Genomic DNA, 19006 nt, shown 5'->3' on the forward strand with positions numbered 1-19006 from the left:
ATTTACAAAACAAAAAAGTTACAATAACAGGCCCTTCCTTTACAGATGTGCAAGGCATTAGGGCTTCAACGCCAACCTGCTCTGCAGACACCACTTTTAGAGAAACCTCTGTCCATAGACCACACAACTTTGTATACTACCAAAACACAAAGCATTTCAGAGCAACATGGAGATAGGAATGCACAATCCTCCTTTCATCCCTGCTGTGCTATATTGCTGCCCAAAACACTTTGCAGAGTCACTGCCCCGCCTCTTTAGTAATACATTTATAGGCCAAGTGCGGGAAGACTCAACCTTAAAAACATTCCCCCTATAAGCTGATCTAAATACCTCCTACTTGCACCAATCTGTATTCAGAGTAACCACTCCCACAAAAAGGCTGCTTTTAACGTTCAGGTGGTATGTGCGACACATCAAAAGAAAGATTTGAACCGGTTACACTGTCTACATAGGAAAAATTGTTTCATGACTGCAGAAGGAATGTACACAAATGAAATTAAAAAAACAATTGTTTTCACATATTCAGCTAAAATTTTTTCCCAAACAAAATATTTCACTGGTTTTTGCCATAGTTCTCTTTAAGGTCACAGAGATTTATGAATGTCCTTCTGTGACCCAAAACTCAGCATATAGCAGGCTATTGCCCGCTATAGGCTGACAGTGCTGCACCGCAGTTAGTACAGATCCCAACAATATTGTAAGGATCCGCTGCCTGATTGACAGCTGACTGCCTATCTAGAGGTAGAGCCAGCTGTGCCCGCCCACTCCTCTGTCCGTTCCGCCAGTCGGCGCTGGAGGAACAGGGAAGGGAGGGGGGAATCCCTGCAAGGAGTGATGACTGCCAGTGGCCACTCTCTGCAGGGCAAAGATCAGGAACTGAGCAATTAGCAGTATGTGATCGCTTAGTTTTTGATCAATAGAGCCGACGTGTGACAGCTGCAGTCTCACGTTGGCTCTAATGGGAATGGCTGCATTTCACTCTCCTCATAATTCTCATTTAAGCCTGGATATACAAGGTAACCTAGATTACATGCAAACTGTCCAAATAACATTGATCATGTTGTTTTGGCAAGAAAAGGGGTCCTCTCAGCATTGGAAAAGGCTTCTCCTAAGCGGGTCACTGTTTTGGTGACGGGCCATACAATGTAGCTTGCATAGGTGAGGTGACCAGTCAGATACCAGCCCCAATTCTCAGCTTTTACCAGGCAACACTTACATCAGTACACTAGTGAAGCCTTGTGTAGGCACTTCCTTTAGTGGAGAACATTGGTCTTTCCCTTAAAAGCACTGCCCATCTTACCAATCCCACGGATATCATGATGCAGTGAAGATCTTAAAAGGGTTCTAGCGACTAATATAGGTAAAAGAATAAAACAAAAACAAAATAAAAAGCCTATAAATACTATTTTGGAACATTCTATTTCTTTTTATTTATCCAGAGTTCAAACTTAAAGTTAATTGCATGCGACAGGTTCTTAAAAGGCACTGGTCAATATAAACCCCCTAAGTAAGGGGGAGAGAGAGAAAACACAGCCTTCTCTACCAACTCCATTACTCTATAACATTTCAACCATTTAGACTGCAACTGCAAAAATAAATAAATAGCCTGGAACTCTCTTCAGAGGCTTATCAGAGATGAACACATCTATGAAGAATTCAGGCACCATACAGTCCAATGTAGGAGCCAGGAAAATACACTTCTATTGGCAACAACAAAAAGGCTGAAGAAAGTTGCAACTATAATGTGAAATAAGCTACTTACCAACGGGAAGTCAAAATCTTTGTCGCTCGGTAAGTTTGTGACATAATCGATTCGGAACTGGTTGTCTGGATTTGCTAGCTCCACTGGAGGCGACAGGTTGCACATTGCTGCAACTATGGTCTGGTAAAGAGAGAGAGAGACTGTTAGACTGCCAAAGAAAAGAAACAAAAATCAGATCGTTATTTCTTCGGCTACTCACCTCAATAGCCTCTTTAATATTATTCTTAATATCTTGTACTTTAACCTTTTTCTCTCTAGAAGAACACAGAAAAGAAAAATCGGAGGTTTAGTAGTCAGTCGCCATACTGGTAACAGAAATGAAATTAAGACAAATGTTTGACATCTTGTGCAGTTAAAAGGACTGCGCACATAAAACAAGTATTTCAGATATGGGTGACTTTCTTTTGGGTTTACCTATACACAGGGTTCTAAGATAGCTCATGGCAAAATGTCATCTAACATCCCAAGTCTGTCCACGATGAGGACATCACCATCTCTGTGGATTGTTAAAATCTTTTCACGACTAATAATATGACAGAAATTAGTGAGACCTTATAGCAGGAGTAGCCAAACTTCGGCCATCCAGCTATGGTGAAATTACAAATCCCATCATGCTTCTGCGAGTCATGCCTGTTGCTGCAAGTCTTGCAATGCCTCATGGTATGGTTAGTTGTTGGAGGGCAAAGGTTTGGCTCCCCCCTGCTCTATAGTGTAGCAGGACAGAAGCAAAACTCTAACCAGGGTTGGGGGTCAGTGATGGGATGATCAGAATTGTTATAAAAGATGGAAAGCGAACCAATAACTTCATGACGAATCTTTGACCATCAACATGTGATTCACCAAGAAAAGTTCAGCTGTCTGAAAGAGCAGTGGTTATAATAGTGGTGAGGCTGCCAACAATGACCAATTACCTTCCAATTTTCATTTCAGCAAGCCAAGACTTGCAGGAATTAGAGATGCTGCCTTGATCCAGTTTGGGTACATGTACACCAACAACTGGAATGTTTTTGCAATGCTTAAGCTAAGCATCACCTTAAAGCAGGGCTGCACAGATCCAAGGAGCCAGGTCGCCGATGCTCTTGATAGCTACTGCCTAACGTTTGGAGGTTTCTCTGGTTGTTGCCAATGGAGCTGGCACTTAAAAAAAAAACCAAAAAAACAATTATATATATATATGTGTGTGTGTGTGTGTATATTTATATACACATATACTGCTGGCTCCTAGATTCCATATTCATAAGTATATATATATATATATATATATGTTCATAAGTCAGTTCTGTATAAAACACAGGGACAGCAATGCTACCATATTCAATTTGCCCAAAATCCACCAAAAAACTACATGTTCTATTCAGGTACCAAAGCCCAATTTAATGTAACAGTGTTTTGCACTAGCCACGGCACTTTGGGTCTGCCCTAGAACAACACGGGTCAACTGATTAAACTTAAAACTGGATTTAAAATGATTTCGGGGGGTGGAGAGACATCCTATCTACTTAATAGTTACAGTTTGCATCCTGGAATACACTTTGAGCATGTGCTGGCTCCTGTAGCCCTATAGCTGCCGGCATCAGTTAACAGCCATGGAAGTGTTAACATGTAACCAAGTGTTTCTTTATTCTTTTTTTGGACACACCAGAGCATAAAAAAGGGAAATTGTAGAGAGCAGAATCATGTGACAAGATGCCTCAAACCCAACCAGAATAGAAGAAACCTTTTGAAGTAACCTGGCACAACCGAGGCTCCTAGCCAGCGCTAAAGGCTGCCAATGCCATCACTGTGCAAACTACTGCAGATTTGTGCTCTGTCCTGGAACAATGGCAGCCTTCAGCTCTGGACGAGAGACAACTGCCCCGAAAGCCCATTAGAACCTATGCAGAGGTATTAAAAAAAATCCATATGCCAGCAAATGTACACGGAGTACACATGAAGCAGGCATATGCAGTAGCTCCATATGAACACAGAAACTAACGTTTGCTTGTCCTCTTCATGGCTCCCTTTGAAAAGGCCCCCACTGTGCTTTGCTGACAGTCTGTGTAAATTAACACTCTCTCTCTGCGTGCCCTACGTCCATTCCTTAGTATTCATAGTGGGAACCCCCCTGGACAGTGTATTGTGACCTAGAAAGGAAGAGCTGGTGTAAAGTGATTTTTTTACAATGACTCTCAGGGAGGGGGACAGCTGCCTTACAATCCGACCCCGGTGTCGGACTGAGCTTCCAGGGGAACCCCCCTGGACAGTGTATTGTGACCTAGAAAGGCAGAGCTGGTGTGCAGTGATTTTTTTACAATGCCTCTCAGGGAGGGGGTCAGCTGCTTTATAACCTGACCCCGGTGTCGGACTGAGCTTCCAGGGGAACCCCCCTGGACAGTGTATTGTGACCTAGAAAGGCAGAGCTGGTGTGCAGTGATCTTTTTACAATGACTCTCAGGGAGGGGGACAGCTGCTTTACAATCCGACTCCGGTGTCGGACTGAGCTTCCTGGGGAGACAATTTTAAATTTGTAGGACTCAGGCCTACTAAAAAGTCTAAAAAAAAACCAAACAAATTTTTTTACAAAAACAAGAAATGTAAGTCATGAAAATGTGCACACATATACATCATCACTGCACCGCTACATTACTGCACCTCTACATTACCACAATAAATGTTAATCACACAAAAAAGGTAGAAATAGGGGGGAAAGTTTATGTTTAAATAAAATGTGTCGCAAATTCAGGCAGTAGTAACGGGGCATATGATGAAATAAATGCACAGGTAGATAAATGCACAGGTAGATGCATCGGTAGATGCTGACTTTGGGTCACAGGAGTACCGACACTCCCCCCCCGCCCCCCCCAAAAAAAGAAGGTTTAGCTTTAGGTTTTCTTTTCAAGATCTCACGGCCTGGGTCATACATTATATTATATTCCCAAAATAAAAAAAATGCCCCTTAGCATGTCCCCTAATTACACATTGCAAGCTATTCTAAACAGTAGAAGCTCCCTACAGAGTCCTAGGTATAAATATATTTTTAGGTACGCTGAGTGAAAGGGAACACAAACACAGTGTGGGGGGGGGGTAGAGGGTCTCTCGAATTTGACTGCCATGGTGGAAATACACTTCAAGGCCACTGAACGCAGCAAGTATTCCATCCACATTTCTAACGAACCAGGAAACACAAATCTGAATGGTGGCAGCCATCCCATCCGTGGCCTCTGTGGAAGTGAAGAGATGGCGGTCATGTGATCCAGAAGCCTTATAAGGCAATCACTTCCCTCTCATACAGAAACACACAGAGTCAATTAGTATGGTCAGGTTCTGAGACTTTCTGGAACAGAGGAATAGACACACTGTAAGTGGGAGGACGCAGCCGGCACTGACACACACAGCATCTTCAGTCTTGGCAAATCCACTGACAAAGCGGCATCAATCTGTGCACCAGGGGAACAGAACACGAGCACTGCCAACATGTTAACCCTCGCGGCAGGTGCACCCGCTTCATCAGCATTTAGTGGGAACGGCCGGGAGAGGAGGATGATGTACATGGGCAAATTTCACTTCCAAGGAGCGTCACACACTTTGGGGAAAGCAAGAGTTAATTAGTGCTATTAGGAGAGGGTGGCTGCAGGATTTTTCCTTGTTTCTATAAAAGGTGGTAATATACGGTATGTCTTCGCACAGATTTGCTTGCTGAAACAGCCACTGCTTCTATGTGTTCCGCGGTCTCCCCCTTATGAATACCAATCCTGACACTGTAAGATGCCTCATCAACGCTGCCCTGCATCACAATGTGCCCCTGGAGGGCATCGAAATCCGATGTAAATCTCTACTTTGTAAAAGATCGTATTTACATAGGGCCTGGTATGTTCCACCTGCCCCTTCATGTGAGAGCACCTAAGGCCTTACAATTTCACCTGTGCCCATTAACCCCAAGCTCTGTTAGGTGGGGGGGACACAAACAAAATTGATATTTGCATGCCCCTTACCCCCACACCTATATAATGTGACACTACCTAGGGCCAATGTCACATTGGGAGGATATGCGTGTGGGAAGATTTGAGGTGAGGTGCACCACCTATATGGAAAAAACAAGTGTGCATGGGCATAAGGCTTAGCAGGTCCCATGAGCAGTGTGGTTACACACGGAAAGTTGGGGTATCCATCTCAATGCAAATACTGACTTACAGAAACATAGTATCTGCATAGATTTTTCAGGGGGCTTCATGGACAGATGAGAGCAGCAGCAGGCACCTCATTATGCCCAATATGACATAAAGCTTACTTCTCAAACTTGATGCAGGTTTACTTTAAAGAAGAACTCCAATATGATTACAAAGTGTGACTATACTAAACTAATTTCAGAAAAACAACAATTCATTATTTAAAAAGAAGGAAAGATTTCTGATTTTAGAACATTGTGTGTGAGGCCAGTCCTCCTCTATAGCTTGTCCTAGCTATAAAGAGTCAATGTGTATAGGCCAGGGGTAGACAATCTTGGCTCTCCAGCTGTGCTGAAACTACAAATTCCATCATGCTTCTGCCTCTGGGAGTCATGCCTGTGGCTTGCACAATGCCTTATGGGATTTGTAGTTTCAGCACAGCTGGAGAGCCAAGGTTGCCTACCCCTGGTATAGGCAAACAATGACAAGCCCTGGAACTAACTGATGTTTCCCTGTAAATGAAGACTCACAACATTGCTTCCCAATGGGAATTCTGTTCTCTGGTCATGAGCGGTGTTGGCTAGCATCAAGGTGAAAAAGTAAAGTTTAGGTCTTATCAGAGTAGAATACTTATTCCAAGTTTCCTGTATTTAACAAAATGCCTTTTGCCTTCAAACAGCATTTGATGTGGATTTCTTTTTCAGCAAAGCTGCTCTATGAACACTCCCATGATGCATGTGGATGTCTGATGCTTTCAGTTACCACAGGCATCATGGATGCTTGTGTGACCAATGCCCTCCTTATCAGCACTAACTTCTATTTGGAACAAAGTCATCCGTACGCAGAGTATTAGCTGCACCATGGGGTCATTCAGGGCCCACCACAACTCACTTGTGCTCACCTTGCCAGTGCTCCCTCAAATGCCCCTTCCTCTATCAAACCTGGCATTAACATCCCTAGCTTTGGACACTCGGGGGGAGCATGGATATCACCCGCTCCAGCCTACGACAGTGCTTGGGCCTAGTAATTGGCTGGTTGACCCAAGCAGTGTAACACAGAGGTGGTCGTATGCTTACCCATTGCTGGGATCAATGAAGAGAGCTGAAAGAGTGGCAACAAGGCATCAGTGGGTTGGAAGGGGGACTCTATACACAGACATATGAATTGACAAACCTGAACTAGAACACTTAGGAATGCTGGGGTCCCCATGTGCAAGTATGCAGACCATTTTTACAATTTATGGCATGTTTACCCTGTGGATACCCTTCTCCAAAGATGCAATGGATGCACTCCCCCTCCACTAGTGCTCCGCATGCTTCAGGCCCCATCGCAAGTTGATAGCGTTACAATTTTTTCTCTGTAGCTAAAGTGGGAAAAGCTAGCCTTGTGGACAGTAGTATCACTTCCCCCATTACTCCGCATGCTTCCGGAACCACCGACCGAGCACCAATGGGGCTTAATGGTTTGAAATAGAACTATCCTCATGTAAAGGACTTGGCAAAGGCTGTGTCACACTTCCCAAGAAATCTACACCAAGAGAAATATGGAGGCTGCCAATGTATATTTAATTCTGGAAATTCTAGTTTGGCCCCCTCTGACTTTAATACATTGAACCCCCATTCATACCTGAGCATTTTGTCACGTTTCCTAAAGAGTGACAGCGATCAACACAAAGAACCCCATTATTTTTAATGGCGCCTGTGCAAACAGGAGCGTTCTGCTGCCTGTAGTTAAAAAAAGTACAGGAACTTTGGATTATACATCGCACATTTTTGGCCCCCTAAACATTAATGAAAGTGCCTGAAAGGTCTTGGACCATCACTATTAACATTTCTTTGATGATTTGAGTGTCAATAAAGGCATTTTCTGATGAACCTGCAATGGTGTGCTGGCGACTTAACTTCTGCTATTGAAAAACGTGCCTAACAAACATCTCTTCCAAGTAACTAGCTTTCTATTGTCTATTACAAGCCTGAAAAATAAAAAAATAAAAAAATTGAAATGCTCGTGTTCAGTGTGTATGGGGATTGAGACATTAGCCCAAAAGAAGCATTTAGCAAGTGAACTCAGAATGTCTGATCTGCAGACTTTTATGAGGTCAGCAATTTAGAATTGAATGAAGCCGCTCGAACTGCTGCACAATCAGGCAACTAGCATTTTTAGAAGTCGCCAATGGAAGCCAGAAGATGCGGCAGTCAGATACAGGCCTTCTGTGAAATAAATGACAATACAAAGATGTCCTTTTGGGAAGTCTTATTTGCATATGTGTTTACAGAAGCATTGTCTAGTCACACTGCTTGTGATTAGTTGTTTGGCTCTGCTCATACCCCAAAAATCTTGTTGTGAAAACCTTGCACAACCAAGGAAGATTCCCCAGCAGAAACCAGTCTTTAAATACACAAAGTGAGCAGGTACAGGAAGAGTGGGGTAGACTATGGGTGTTGCTAGGAAGCAGATTCTTCATGCTACTACTGAGCCAGCCAGCAAACTGGCACGACTATGACAGCTTATCAGGACCGTCTTCCAAAAAGCACTGAACTAGGCTCGGCACTGTCAAGGCGTTTCATGTTTCTCTAGGTTCCTCAGCCCGAGCCTGAAAACAAAGTCCAACTTCTATGCAACATCCTGTACGTCAACCTGGACAAGATAAAAATAAAACTTGCAGGCGTGCAATCAGCATTTACCTGCAGCTGTGGAGAACTTTAAATGGAGCTCCCTCCGGTCTAAACTAAATTTTCTGTATAGTTTGTTTAGATGTCTAAAGATGCCACGTGTCCGAGAGGCATGCTTAGATTCCAATAACTGCTTTCATAAGTCTAATGTGGAGAACAGTTTGTCTGTTCCCACCCCATTTAACAATACTTGTAGTCACATCAGTGGCCCCCTTCTATGATGCCTCATCATGATGGAAACATACAAATAAATTTAGAATAAATACATGCTTAAGGCTGAACTCCAGGTACCCTCCAAATCCAACCATAGCCTAAACGCGTGTAGTAGGCAATGAAACTTTTAAATATTCAGCTATACACTGAGCGTCTGAATGAACCGGCCAAAATCCGCTTAATGGGTGGCCCTGTCTGCCCGCTTCCACCCATCATACTTCCATCGAAAAATCAAAGGGGCTGGGTGGGAAATTGTCGGCCCAACAGCACCTGTCTCTAATCAGATGCCGGCACTGTTAGGTCATTTTGATAGCGAGCAGGGCCAACTGTCCAATAGTCAGCATGGATTGAGGGGTTTGTCCAATTTTTTCAGTCCAGCCCGAAAGATCCAAAGTATATACCCAACAATAGTATACTTTAGAAAAATCAGCTCCCGTAATCCCCTTGTGCCCCAAATAAAACTGCAGGGTAGGGTTTTTCAATGACAAGACGCATGGGTTGCTGTAAATTGTCATGCATTTGGAAAGCTGGAGTAGATAGTTGTGCAGCATCAAGAGTGCAGAATGGTGAGGGTAGACAAATTAATATGGAATTCAAGAGCCAGGCTGTCCACTCCAGGAACCAGCTTCATTGACAACTACAGAAAACCTCAAAAAGGTTGGCTACCTGACTTCCGGGATTTATTCCTGCCCTGGGCTATACACAAACACTCAGCCTTGCGCAAGGACCAGGCTCTACACCAAAAGAAAGGGAGGAGGCATCAATCATTGGGCAGGGTTGTAGAGAGACCATTACTACTTCTCAATTTTCCTGACCTGGGCATGGACTCTCTTGTAGTCTAATATGTTGGTTGTCTATAGACCCTTCTTTTGAATATACTGGGACAGGGAAAAGAAAATAGACTAGTCTTCGGTAATGGGCTGTACATTTCATGGTAACATTTGGTCAACACAAACGATTATCAAGCTCCATTCTGGGTAGGATGGCACCTATGTTTTTGGACATGTGTAGCTTCTGTTGTGCCTGGAGTTCAACATGAATCTCCAAAATGAAATACTGGAACCCCCATAATGTGCCAGCACTGACTATTTCATCACGGCTGCAGTGAACTCAGATCAGCGAAAATAACATGGTAACCTCAAGGAGAGCGATTTATTCAAAATAACACTACACTGAAACCTCAACTCGTATATTCACCTCTTAAAAAGCATGCAGAGGATGTCACACCTGATACAACAGTTTGTATGAAATCAGGCCTCCAGTTCTCAAAATAGTTTCATGAGAGAAGGAAGCCTAGCACTAGAAAAGGCGATGAAGATTGAAAAAGTGGAGACGGGTGCTATAGTGTTCAACAGCCATCAAATACTTTACAAAAAGGACTCGAACTTTTTTTTTTTTTAACATTTCCTCCACTCAAATGGGCCATGCCTGCCCCATCACAAGCAACTACCAAGTACACAAGCTATTTAACTATTGAGCCACCATTTAATCAGATACAGACGCGCTGTTGACTCTAAGCTCACAGCAAGGTGTGTTTTAAGCCTTTAAAAGGAGAACTATGGGGTTAAGGCTTTCCCCCATAGTTCTCCTTAGGGTAACGGGAGGACACAAACTAGCGTCCTCCCGTCACCCCAAGCTCAGTATACTGCGAGCTACTGCTCACAGTATACTGAGACGCCGCAGCTAAAGCCGATCCCGACAATTATGTCTGGATCCGCCCAGCTGCGTGAGTGACAGCTGGCTCTGCCTATCTAGAGGCAGAGCCAGCTGTACCCGCTCCTTCCCCTGTCACGGGGGGAATCCAGCCCCTCCCCCTGTCACGGCAGAGAGCCGTGACAGGATCGAGAGGTGAGCGAACGCCGGTATGGGTTCGGTCACCTCTCGATCTACTGAGCCGACCTGTGACAGTCTCATTGTCACAGGTCGGCTAGAACTATGAGGTGAGTGAAAAGCACTCACCTCATAGTTCTCCTTTAAATTGTTACTCTAGGCACACAAAAAAAAAGTTTGGGATGGAATGCGGAAGAGTCAGGCCCTTTGTTACGTTATTAATAATGCCTGTGTCCCTATTGGGGAGATCAACTGGAGACCACTATCACTGATAAAGGGGAGGGGAAATCTAAAATGTTAAAGCTGTCCCCAGGACTCTTTCTCAGAATTCCCTGTCCCCAGCTAAGAAGGGACCTCTTGATAAAAGGTAAATATTCCAATAGAGGCCCCTGTTCTGAGGGTAGCTAAGAAGGGAATTCCCCATCACTTCCTATAACCCTCTGTTGTGAGACAGCAAAAATACAGCCCGACAGGGGGTTTCAAAACTAAAAACAAGGTCTGGCTATAGAGTATAAAAAAAACACACAAAGAAAACAAAACAGATTGATGAAATGACTAAACAACCAAACAAAAAGCAAGCCTATATCTATCTAATGCATCTATATCTTCTGTCCAGCCATGCACTGGGCACACAGCATTCACAGCACAACATGAAGCCAAGGAGCACAGGAAAGTCCCAAGCTACTTGACTCCATCTAGTGGCGGGAATGCCATGCAAAGGGAATTCGCCCACCATATATGTCTGTGGGTACGTTTCACAAATAGACGCCCAAGTCAAAAAAAATCTACCAAAATTTCTTTAAAAAAAGGCTACGTCTGGCCAAATTAATAAAAAAAAACCCAGTGCATCACTGTCAAATGGTTGCGTTTATTTTGCCCAGGCATACTCTTTAACTTGACTTCTTCCTACTCTAATGCAGTCAGACTGTAAATAGGTTTTCATATGCTCAGGAGGATATTCCCAGAGTCTACAATACCAATCAGATTCAAGCCTTATTAGAAGGTATGAATCTGATTGGAGGCCGTCAGACACCTGTTACTGTCAGCATTGTGTGTACAACTGACAGCAAGCAGCAGGTGTACTTGGGAGCACTTTGACAACACTAAGCAAAAGGAAACCACTGGTCTGAAGATTGCAAACAAAAAGTAACTAAAATCTTTACAAAAGAGAGAGCTGCTACTATGCAGCCCAGGACTAAACATCCCAATCAATAGTGTAGCCAAGGGGTGCCCATTAGGTAGATTGTGATCTACCAGTAGCTCTCAAAGCTGATGCTGGTAGATCACGAAGGGTGTGAATGGCGGCCCATATTCCATTTCGGTATATTTATTTAGCTGTGCACACATGATTACCTATTAGCCCGAGTCTGCTGAGCCCAGCTCCCTGACACTTTCTGGTGGATACTGGTGGTTGTAGTGCTATGTATTACAACAAAGAATATTAGTTTACACAGCCTGTTGCAAAATACAGCAAGGTGAGCTGGGAGAAACAGCCAGGGGAGAGCCAGTCAAGAGAGAGAGCGAGGAGAGCCAGCCAAGAGAGAGAGCGAGGAGAGCCAGTCAGGAGAGAGAGCGAGGAGAGCCAGTCAGGAGAGAGAGCCAGTCAGGAGAGAGAGAGCCAGTCAGGAGAGAGAGAGCGAGTCAGGAGAGAGAGAGAGAGAGAGAGAGAGAGAGAGTTTTTTTCGTTGGTAGATCTCATGTAGCTCGTCATTTGAAAAGTAGATCTTAACACAAACATTGTGGGCACCCCTGGTGTAGCTCTTCTTTTCCCTCTCCTACATATCATGGTGACTGGCCTCATAGCCAACACAGAGAAGAAAAAGGGAGAGAACAGAGCCTAAAAAAAAGAAAAGAGAAGGGTAGGCGGGACTCAATGCTTTTCTTATCCTAAAGTGAGTTGTTTTACCAACAGGACCTTGGGGCTGTGGTATGTGACCAGATAAGACAGAAATCATGCTCAGTATACCTTGGAATTCAGGTTAAAAAACCCCCCAATAATAATCACATGACCATAAATGCCCACGACAAAAGGGGACAGCAAGACTAAGACCGACAATATCCTGACAGGCACAGAAGCAGGTTATAAAAACAAGTCCATCGTTTTATGAACTTACTCAGCATTAAATCCATTCACATGAAGGATTCTCATTTGCTTCACGATTGTGCTTTTCCCAGATTCTCCAGCACCTGAAACAGAACAAAACAAACAATTAACAGGGTTAAATAATAGGAAACAAAATGCAGTACCTACCACACTCAGTGGCAGCAATTATGAGCCACGTATTTGGAAAAGAAACCAGTTGCAGAGGGGCACACAGAAGAGGTGGATGAGTTCATGATAAGAGGGAGCGACACACAATTGCAAAGGTCAGGAACATTCAGCCTAATCTAGGATCTAGGGGGGTCATTTCAAGAAGCAGAAAATGCTGCAATAAGCAAAGTTAAAGATTTCATAAAAGTTCTGAGAGTGTTTGACCAGAGTTTTCTTAAAATGAATCAAGACCACGCTGTCATCAAGCAGTTCTGGACCGTTTTGCCATTTCTGTACTATTAGTGGTGGGATATTAGCTTTTTTTGGCACATTTGCAGACCGCAATATAGAAGCTGTATACAGTCCAAATACCATATAGAACAGGGGTAGCCAAAATGAACCAGGGGCTTCAAAGACACATGCACGACAGGATTTGTAGTGTCGCCACAGCTTAAGGGCCAGAGTTTGCTTACCCCAATATAGAATAATCCAGCAGGACTGGGGCCACAATGATTTCTATACATTACAGCATTATATTAGTAGCTGCTGCGTGAGTGAACTGCTGCAGGTCTGAGCACTGTTTGCTCGACACATATGGTTCTGTTCCAAAGAGGAGTAATACTGGTTTGGACCCCAGAAAGGCAACCTTCCGTGTGAAGGTGACAAGCGCATACAATGGAGCACTGTTTCAGAGGAATAATGATCAGGTGGTGATGAACGCAAATCCAGCAACTAGAACACTAACCACTTATTACAAACAAACAAAAACCAAACCAATAGAGCCAGACAAAAGGGTTTCCCTACTGATCTCTATAAAAGCAAATGATCATTTCACACTATCAGCAAAGCACCCCGACATGTAAGGAACTCTGTGCATTACAAGGAGACCCCCCACAACCACCAAGGCACTATGTACATTACACTTTACACTACCAGTCAAGTCCGACAGGTCCTGCAAGCCATAAAATCAAGCACAACCAATTCAAAAACTCAGAGTTTTATATTTTATTGGTATCAAAAGCCAGACACATTAAAGGGCAATTATAAAATACCCCCCTCTGGCCCTGCTCATCACAATCAACCCCTTGTATATGTTGGGAGATGCTATGGGCAGGAGAAGTGCCAGAGTCCATCAACACATCACATCATTTACTCCCTATGGGAGTACATAACACGTACACAAGTTGCACATGTGATCACGCTGGACAATATGCTCAAGGAGAAGACTCTAAATAATAGCTAGCCCTGGGCAAGCCAGGCATCAGAGTCAAAAGTTCTGAATGGTGAGTGTGTGTGTGTGTTCATATTTCCCATACACTTTAATGACCCCAGCACCACCCACAGCATAATTATCTATCTCTCACACACACAACCAACACATATCATCTAAATTCATTAGCTGACAGGGCAGCGTATGCACTAAAGAGACATTTGGACACTGTTTTTAAGAGCAAGAAGGTAAAATGCTGGTACAGAACCAACAACTAGGTAATAAAAACGGGCACAGGCTATTTTAAAGCTCTGCCAACTATGCACAACACTATTATGTAGCATTCTTGAGGTCCAAACAAGGCCATGGCTTTACTAACTAGGTCATTCTGTCGCTGCCACCAAAGCCTATTGCTGCATCCGAGGAAGGAACGCAACCCACAAAAATGACCTGACAACTTTAAAAGATCCCCAAGAAGGTCTTATGTTTATCAGATGCTGCGTCCAACTATTGCAGGGGGTCAGCAACCTGTGGCTCCGGAGCCGCATGTGGCTCTTTCATCTCTCTGCTGCGGCTCCCTGTCCAGGGGCGGCACTACATCTGAGGCTGTGGGGGGGCCCAGTGAGGTGGAATATGCGGCAGTGCAGGGGCCCCGCACTGCCGACGGGCTTCTCAGTAAGGGGGCGGGTCTTGTGATTCACCTCCTCTCCCGGCCGCATCCCTAGTAACAGGCGGCGGGAGAGGAGAAGTGTGTGTCACATGCCCCGCCCCCTGCATTGCACACCGTCTGGCTGGGATGCTGGCTGTGAGGCTTGGTAGGTGAGTCCAGTGCGTTACTAAGCCCAGAGTCCAGTGCGTTACTAAGCCCACTTATTCCTATATACATGCTATACATAGCATTAAGGTAAAAAATTATATCTGGAGTGTTATCTTCAGGTTATCTCCATTTTAGATGTCAAAAGGGTTTTGTGGCTCCCGGTGTTCTCTTTTCTGGGGGAAATAGCTCTTAAGATTGCTGACCCCATACCTATTGGAAGGACGTCGTGAGGTTTTGTTGGTTGTGCGTGCTAGGCGTTATAATAGCAGACCTACAAACTATATAAACAAAACAAGAATTATAATGTTCACACTACAGTAAAAGTGAAAGAAGCGCCACTTTTTTTGAAGTGTCATCAAACATCATTTAGGCCGATTTATGTAAATAAATACGTTTTAGGAGTTTACAAAAAAAGAAGATAGTTAAAGTGACACTAAACGCAGGAGTTAAATCTCAAAAGTGCATTCAAGTACTTTAAAAGAGGAACTTTACCCATATCTGTAAAATAACAAACACCTTTAGAAATGTTTAGTAATAGCAATCTACAAGCAAATATTTATAGATAAGTGTCGGCTTTTTATTCTTTGCATTCCTTAGTTCTCTTTTCTATCCCAGTCTTCTCACAGTGGCCATTTTTACTAAGGGCAGATTAATATTTACTTCCCTTTACTTCCTGGAAATCTGGCACATGTGACCATGCACATCATCTCAGGGGAGGAAAATGCTTTTCTCTGAGATTACAGATGAGATTTCCCAGCAATGCTCTGCTGATGTAACCTTCCCAGAATGCAATGCTTTTGGCACATTACATGATTTGTGGCAGAAGTGGACCAGGAAGTAAATGAACTCTATTTGTAAGTAAATGAAACACATGCTTGCTTAACTAATGAATGTGAGAATTTTTAAATCAGCACGCAGAGCTGCGTGGTAATGTGTTTTTTAGTGAAAGGGGGTAAAAGGTCCACTTAAATATTAACAAAAATGTCTCTTATTTGTGTATCACTCGGCTGTAGATCCTCAAATCATCTCTGAATTGGTGCCGACGCTGTCCTTCCTTCTGTAGGGGGGGGGGATACTTTTGTTCTCCATGGTCCCTGTGTGTGTTGTAAAGTAGCTGCAAGCTACTTAGGTTTAGTTTATTAATTTGTATTGAGATTGTAGTCCATCACAGGAGTGAGCTTTGAGTGATGACTACTTTACAACACACACAGGGACCATGGGGAACAAAAGTATCCATCCTCCAGAAGAAAGGACAGTGTCGGCACCAATTCAGAGATGATTTCGGGCTCTACAGCTGACTGATACACAAATAAGGTACATATTTGTTAATAGTTGGGGCACTTGAATGTATTAAGATTTCATTCCCGAGTTAAGTGTCACTTTAAAACATAAAGCGTAATTTTTAAAGGCTCTGGTGATTTCCAAGTTCATGCTATGCGTTGGTGTACGGATTATTGGTTGAATCTGAAAGTGTCGGAAATACTGATTAACTTGATTGGACCACAGCAACAAATAATATAAAAGCCAACTCAGGGAAGGAGAAAAACACCCTTGCAGTGATGTTCCCTACACTTCAAGGGGTAAATGATTGTTAAGGGGATGAAGAGGCTGTATTACTTACCATAATCCCCACTCCAGCGCTCTCCTCTTTGACTCGACACTCCAGGCTGTGGGAAGTCCCTCGATATATGTCGAAATTCACAGTGTATGGCCAGTGTATGGCCAGACTCTTTCTTCCTCAATCTCTAAACTTAACCATTTAACACCTGCAGTGTGAGGAAGACTGACTGCAAGGGGTTTTCTTTTCCCTCCAACTCAAAGTTGGGTTTAAATGTTTTAGGTCTACACTTGATTTTTGGTTTTGAATCGGAGGTTTTAATCTTATTTTCAGATACTTTAACTGACCAGATCCTTTTTACATTTGCAACTGATAAATGTTATTTGTTAGTTTGTAAAATTTCCACTGCTATCCAGATCAACACAAATCTCCTACTGCACAAAGCACAGGCGAAACCTGGAGCATACAAGGAACGTGATACACTTGTTCCTTTTTTTGATGCTTGCATGTCAAACACATGCACTTAACTCATGACTGTGCATGAAATTAGCAATCTGTTTCACTGATCTCCACAACCAAATAAAGCTTTTTGTATGTTCCCACTTTAAAGTAGAGTATACACAGGATGCATTTCAGCTGGTTCCTCATGAACTAGGTGAAATGTGCACAGGAGGTGCCGCTGTCAGCACCATTCTGCCCAGCATCTCTTGATCAGCTGAATGAAGGAGCCAGTTGAAAAATTCTGGGCCGAACAGAATTAGCAGCCATTACCAGGCTCTAGCATTAAGTGTGGCCACCGCCACCATTGGCATTCCTGATTGATGCTCAACATTTCAGAATTCTACAATGAGTCTAGGATATGACCGTTTACTGGCAGTAAGTTTTAATATCTGACTTTAATGTAAAACCTTGTTTTCTAGTTTTGGCTTGAAGGGATAGAAAGGGCCCATCAGGATTTTACTGCCGCGTCCCTACTGAAAGATTCCATTAACGTCACATCCGAGTGTCCACATAAGAAACAAGGAAGTGTTCCCAAATGAGACAGACAGTACTGGATATTTGACAGAGGATCTAAACCAGGGCTGGACAAATCCCATGATCCAGGTCGCCATTGCTCCCAAAAAATTACAGCTGGAGCTTAACTTTTGAGGTGTTCTCATGTTGTTGTCAATGGAACTGGCTCCATAAACAATCCTCCTGGCTCCTGATTCCCATATTAAATTTGTCCACCCCTGGTCTAACCTTTTATCCAAACAAAAGCTTTCCCTTGAGTTCCACTTTAAGTAAACATCTACCAATGTCTACTTGATTATCTCTCCTCACTCTTTGTGATCTAAGGGTGGTCTGATAGAAAACACTGCTATAGGTAGCAGTACAATGAAACCAAAATGTGGAAATGTAACATGTTTTTGTACTATGGTGCAATTCCAATAATTTATATATCGCTGGATAGTTTTACTTTTAATGATCAGGTGTTAACAATAGGTGTAAATATAATTGTAATTCTGTGAGAATTTAGTAACAAGTGTATAACATGACTTAAATATTCCTGTCTCCAGAAACGCAAGCTACAATAGTAAAATGCTATACCTAGAGGTGCCCAAGATGTCTTCAATGAGCACACAGGGCAAATTTAGGACCTTACTTGACACTTCTTGGATTAGTCCCAGTAAAGCCAGCCATCTCTGCAATGGAAGTATGGTAGTCAGAACTGGGGCAGACCAGCTTAGGACAAAACCAGCAAGTGCTCAGGATGGCCGGAATTTGCCTATTAGAGCATTCCAGGGATTTGGGGCAATCTGAAGGCATGTGCATTCTCATATTCTAACCAGTTTAGCAGCTTTTTTTTTTTTAAGATAGATGTATAGTTAAAGCAGTATGTTTAGTTAAGCCAGTTACCATATTACACTGGACTAACCAATTAAAGTCTTACTGTGTATGGGAGAGCTGGGAAAACACCAGGAGCCAGGTAACCAATGCTCTTTAAAAATGACAGCTGGCACCTGATTCTTATGATTTTCTCTAGTTGTTGTCAATAGCTCCTGGATTGGACAGACTTGCTCCCAAATTCCATATTCATTTGTTTGGTGTATGGCCAACCTTAAAAGGTTACTGGCTTATGGGCTTTCGGACCTGTTTTTGCAACAATTTTAAAGACATAAATTCAATGTTTTCATTTTAAACTGGATCTTATGGAGCAGTATACATTGTGGCATGTTCTTTGCATCTGGGTAAATGTCCTGTTTTCCAGACTGTAGAAGTCACTGTAAATGCAAACAGAAGTAACTTAAAAGGAGAACTATGGGGTTAGGGCTTTTCCCCATAGTTCTCCTAAGGGTAACGGGAGGACACAAACTAGCGTCCTCCCGTCACCCTAAGCTCAGTATACTGCGAGCTAGCCGGGACGGATCCCGACATTACTGTCAAGATCCACCCAGCTGCGGGATTGACAGCTGGCTCTGCCTATCTAGAGGCAGAGCCTGCTGTACCCGCCCCCTCCACAGTCCGTTCCGCCAGTCACCGCTGGAGGATCGGAGGGGGGGGGGGG

At 43.4% G+C, this 19006-nt stretch overlaps 1 protein-coding gene across 3 annotated transcripts in view; it reads right to left on the bottom strand.

Moving 5' to 3' along the window:
• Positions 1–19006, bottom strand: part of GNAS (GNAS complex locus) — a 125818-nt gene that overhangs the window by 38622 nt on the left and 68190 nt on the right. For 2 of the 3 annotated variants that reach the window (XM_018574636.1, XM_018574643.1), the window contains exons 2-4: positions 12737–12809; positions 1962–2016; positions 1763–1882 (exon numbers count right to left, since the gene is read on the bottom strand). In XM_018574636.1, coding sequence (XP_018430138.1) covers positions 1763–1882; positions 1962–2016; positions 12737–12809 — 248 coding nt within the window. Of the gene's footprint in view, positions 1–1762; positions 1883–1961; positions 2017–7080; positions 7086–12736; positions 12810–19006 lie in introns of all 3 variants that reach the window. The other variant, XM_018574650.1, reaches the window with a different exon arrangement.

The sequence above is a fragment of the Nanorana parkeri genome, unplaced genomic scaffold, assembly GCF_000935625.1.
Source record: "Nanorana parkeri isolate BGI_ZX_2015 unplaced genomic scaffold, ASM93562v1 scaffold50, whole genome shotgun sequence".
NCBI classification, from domain to species: Eukaryota; Metazoa; Chordata; class Amphibia; order Anura; family Dicroglossidae; genus Nanorana; species Nanorana parkeri.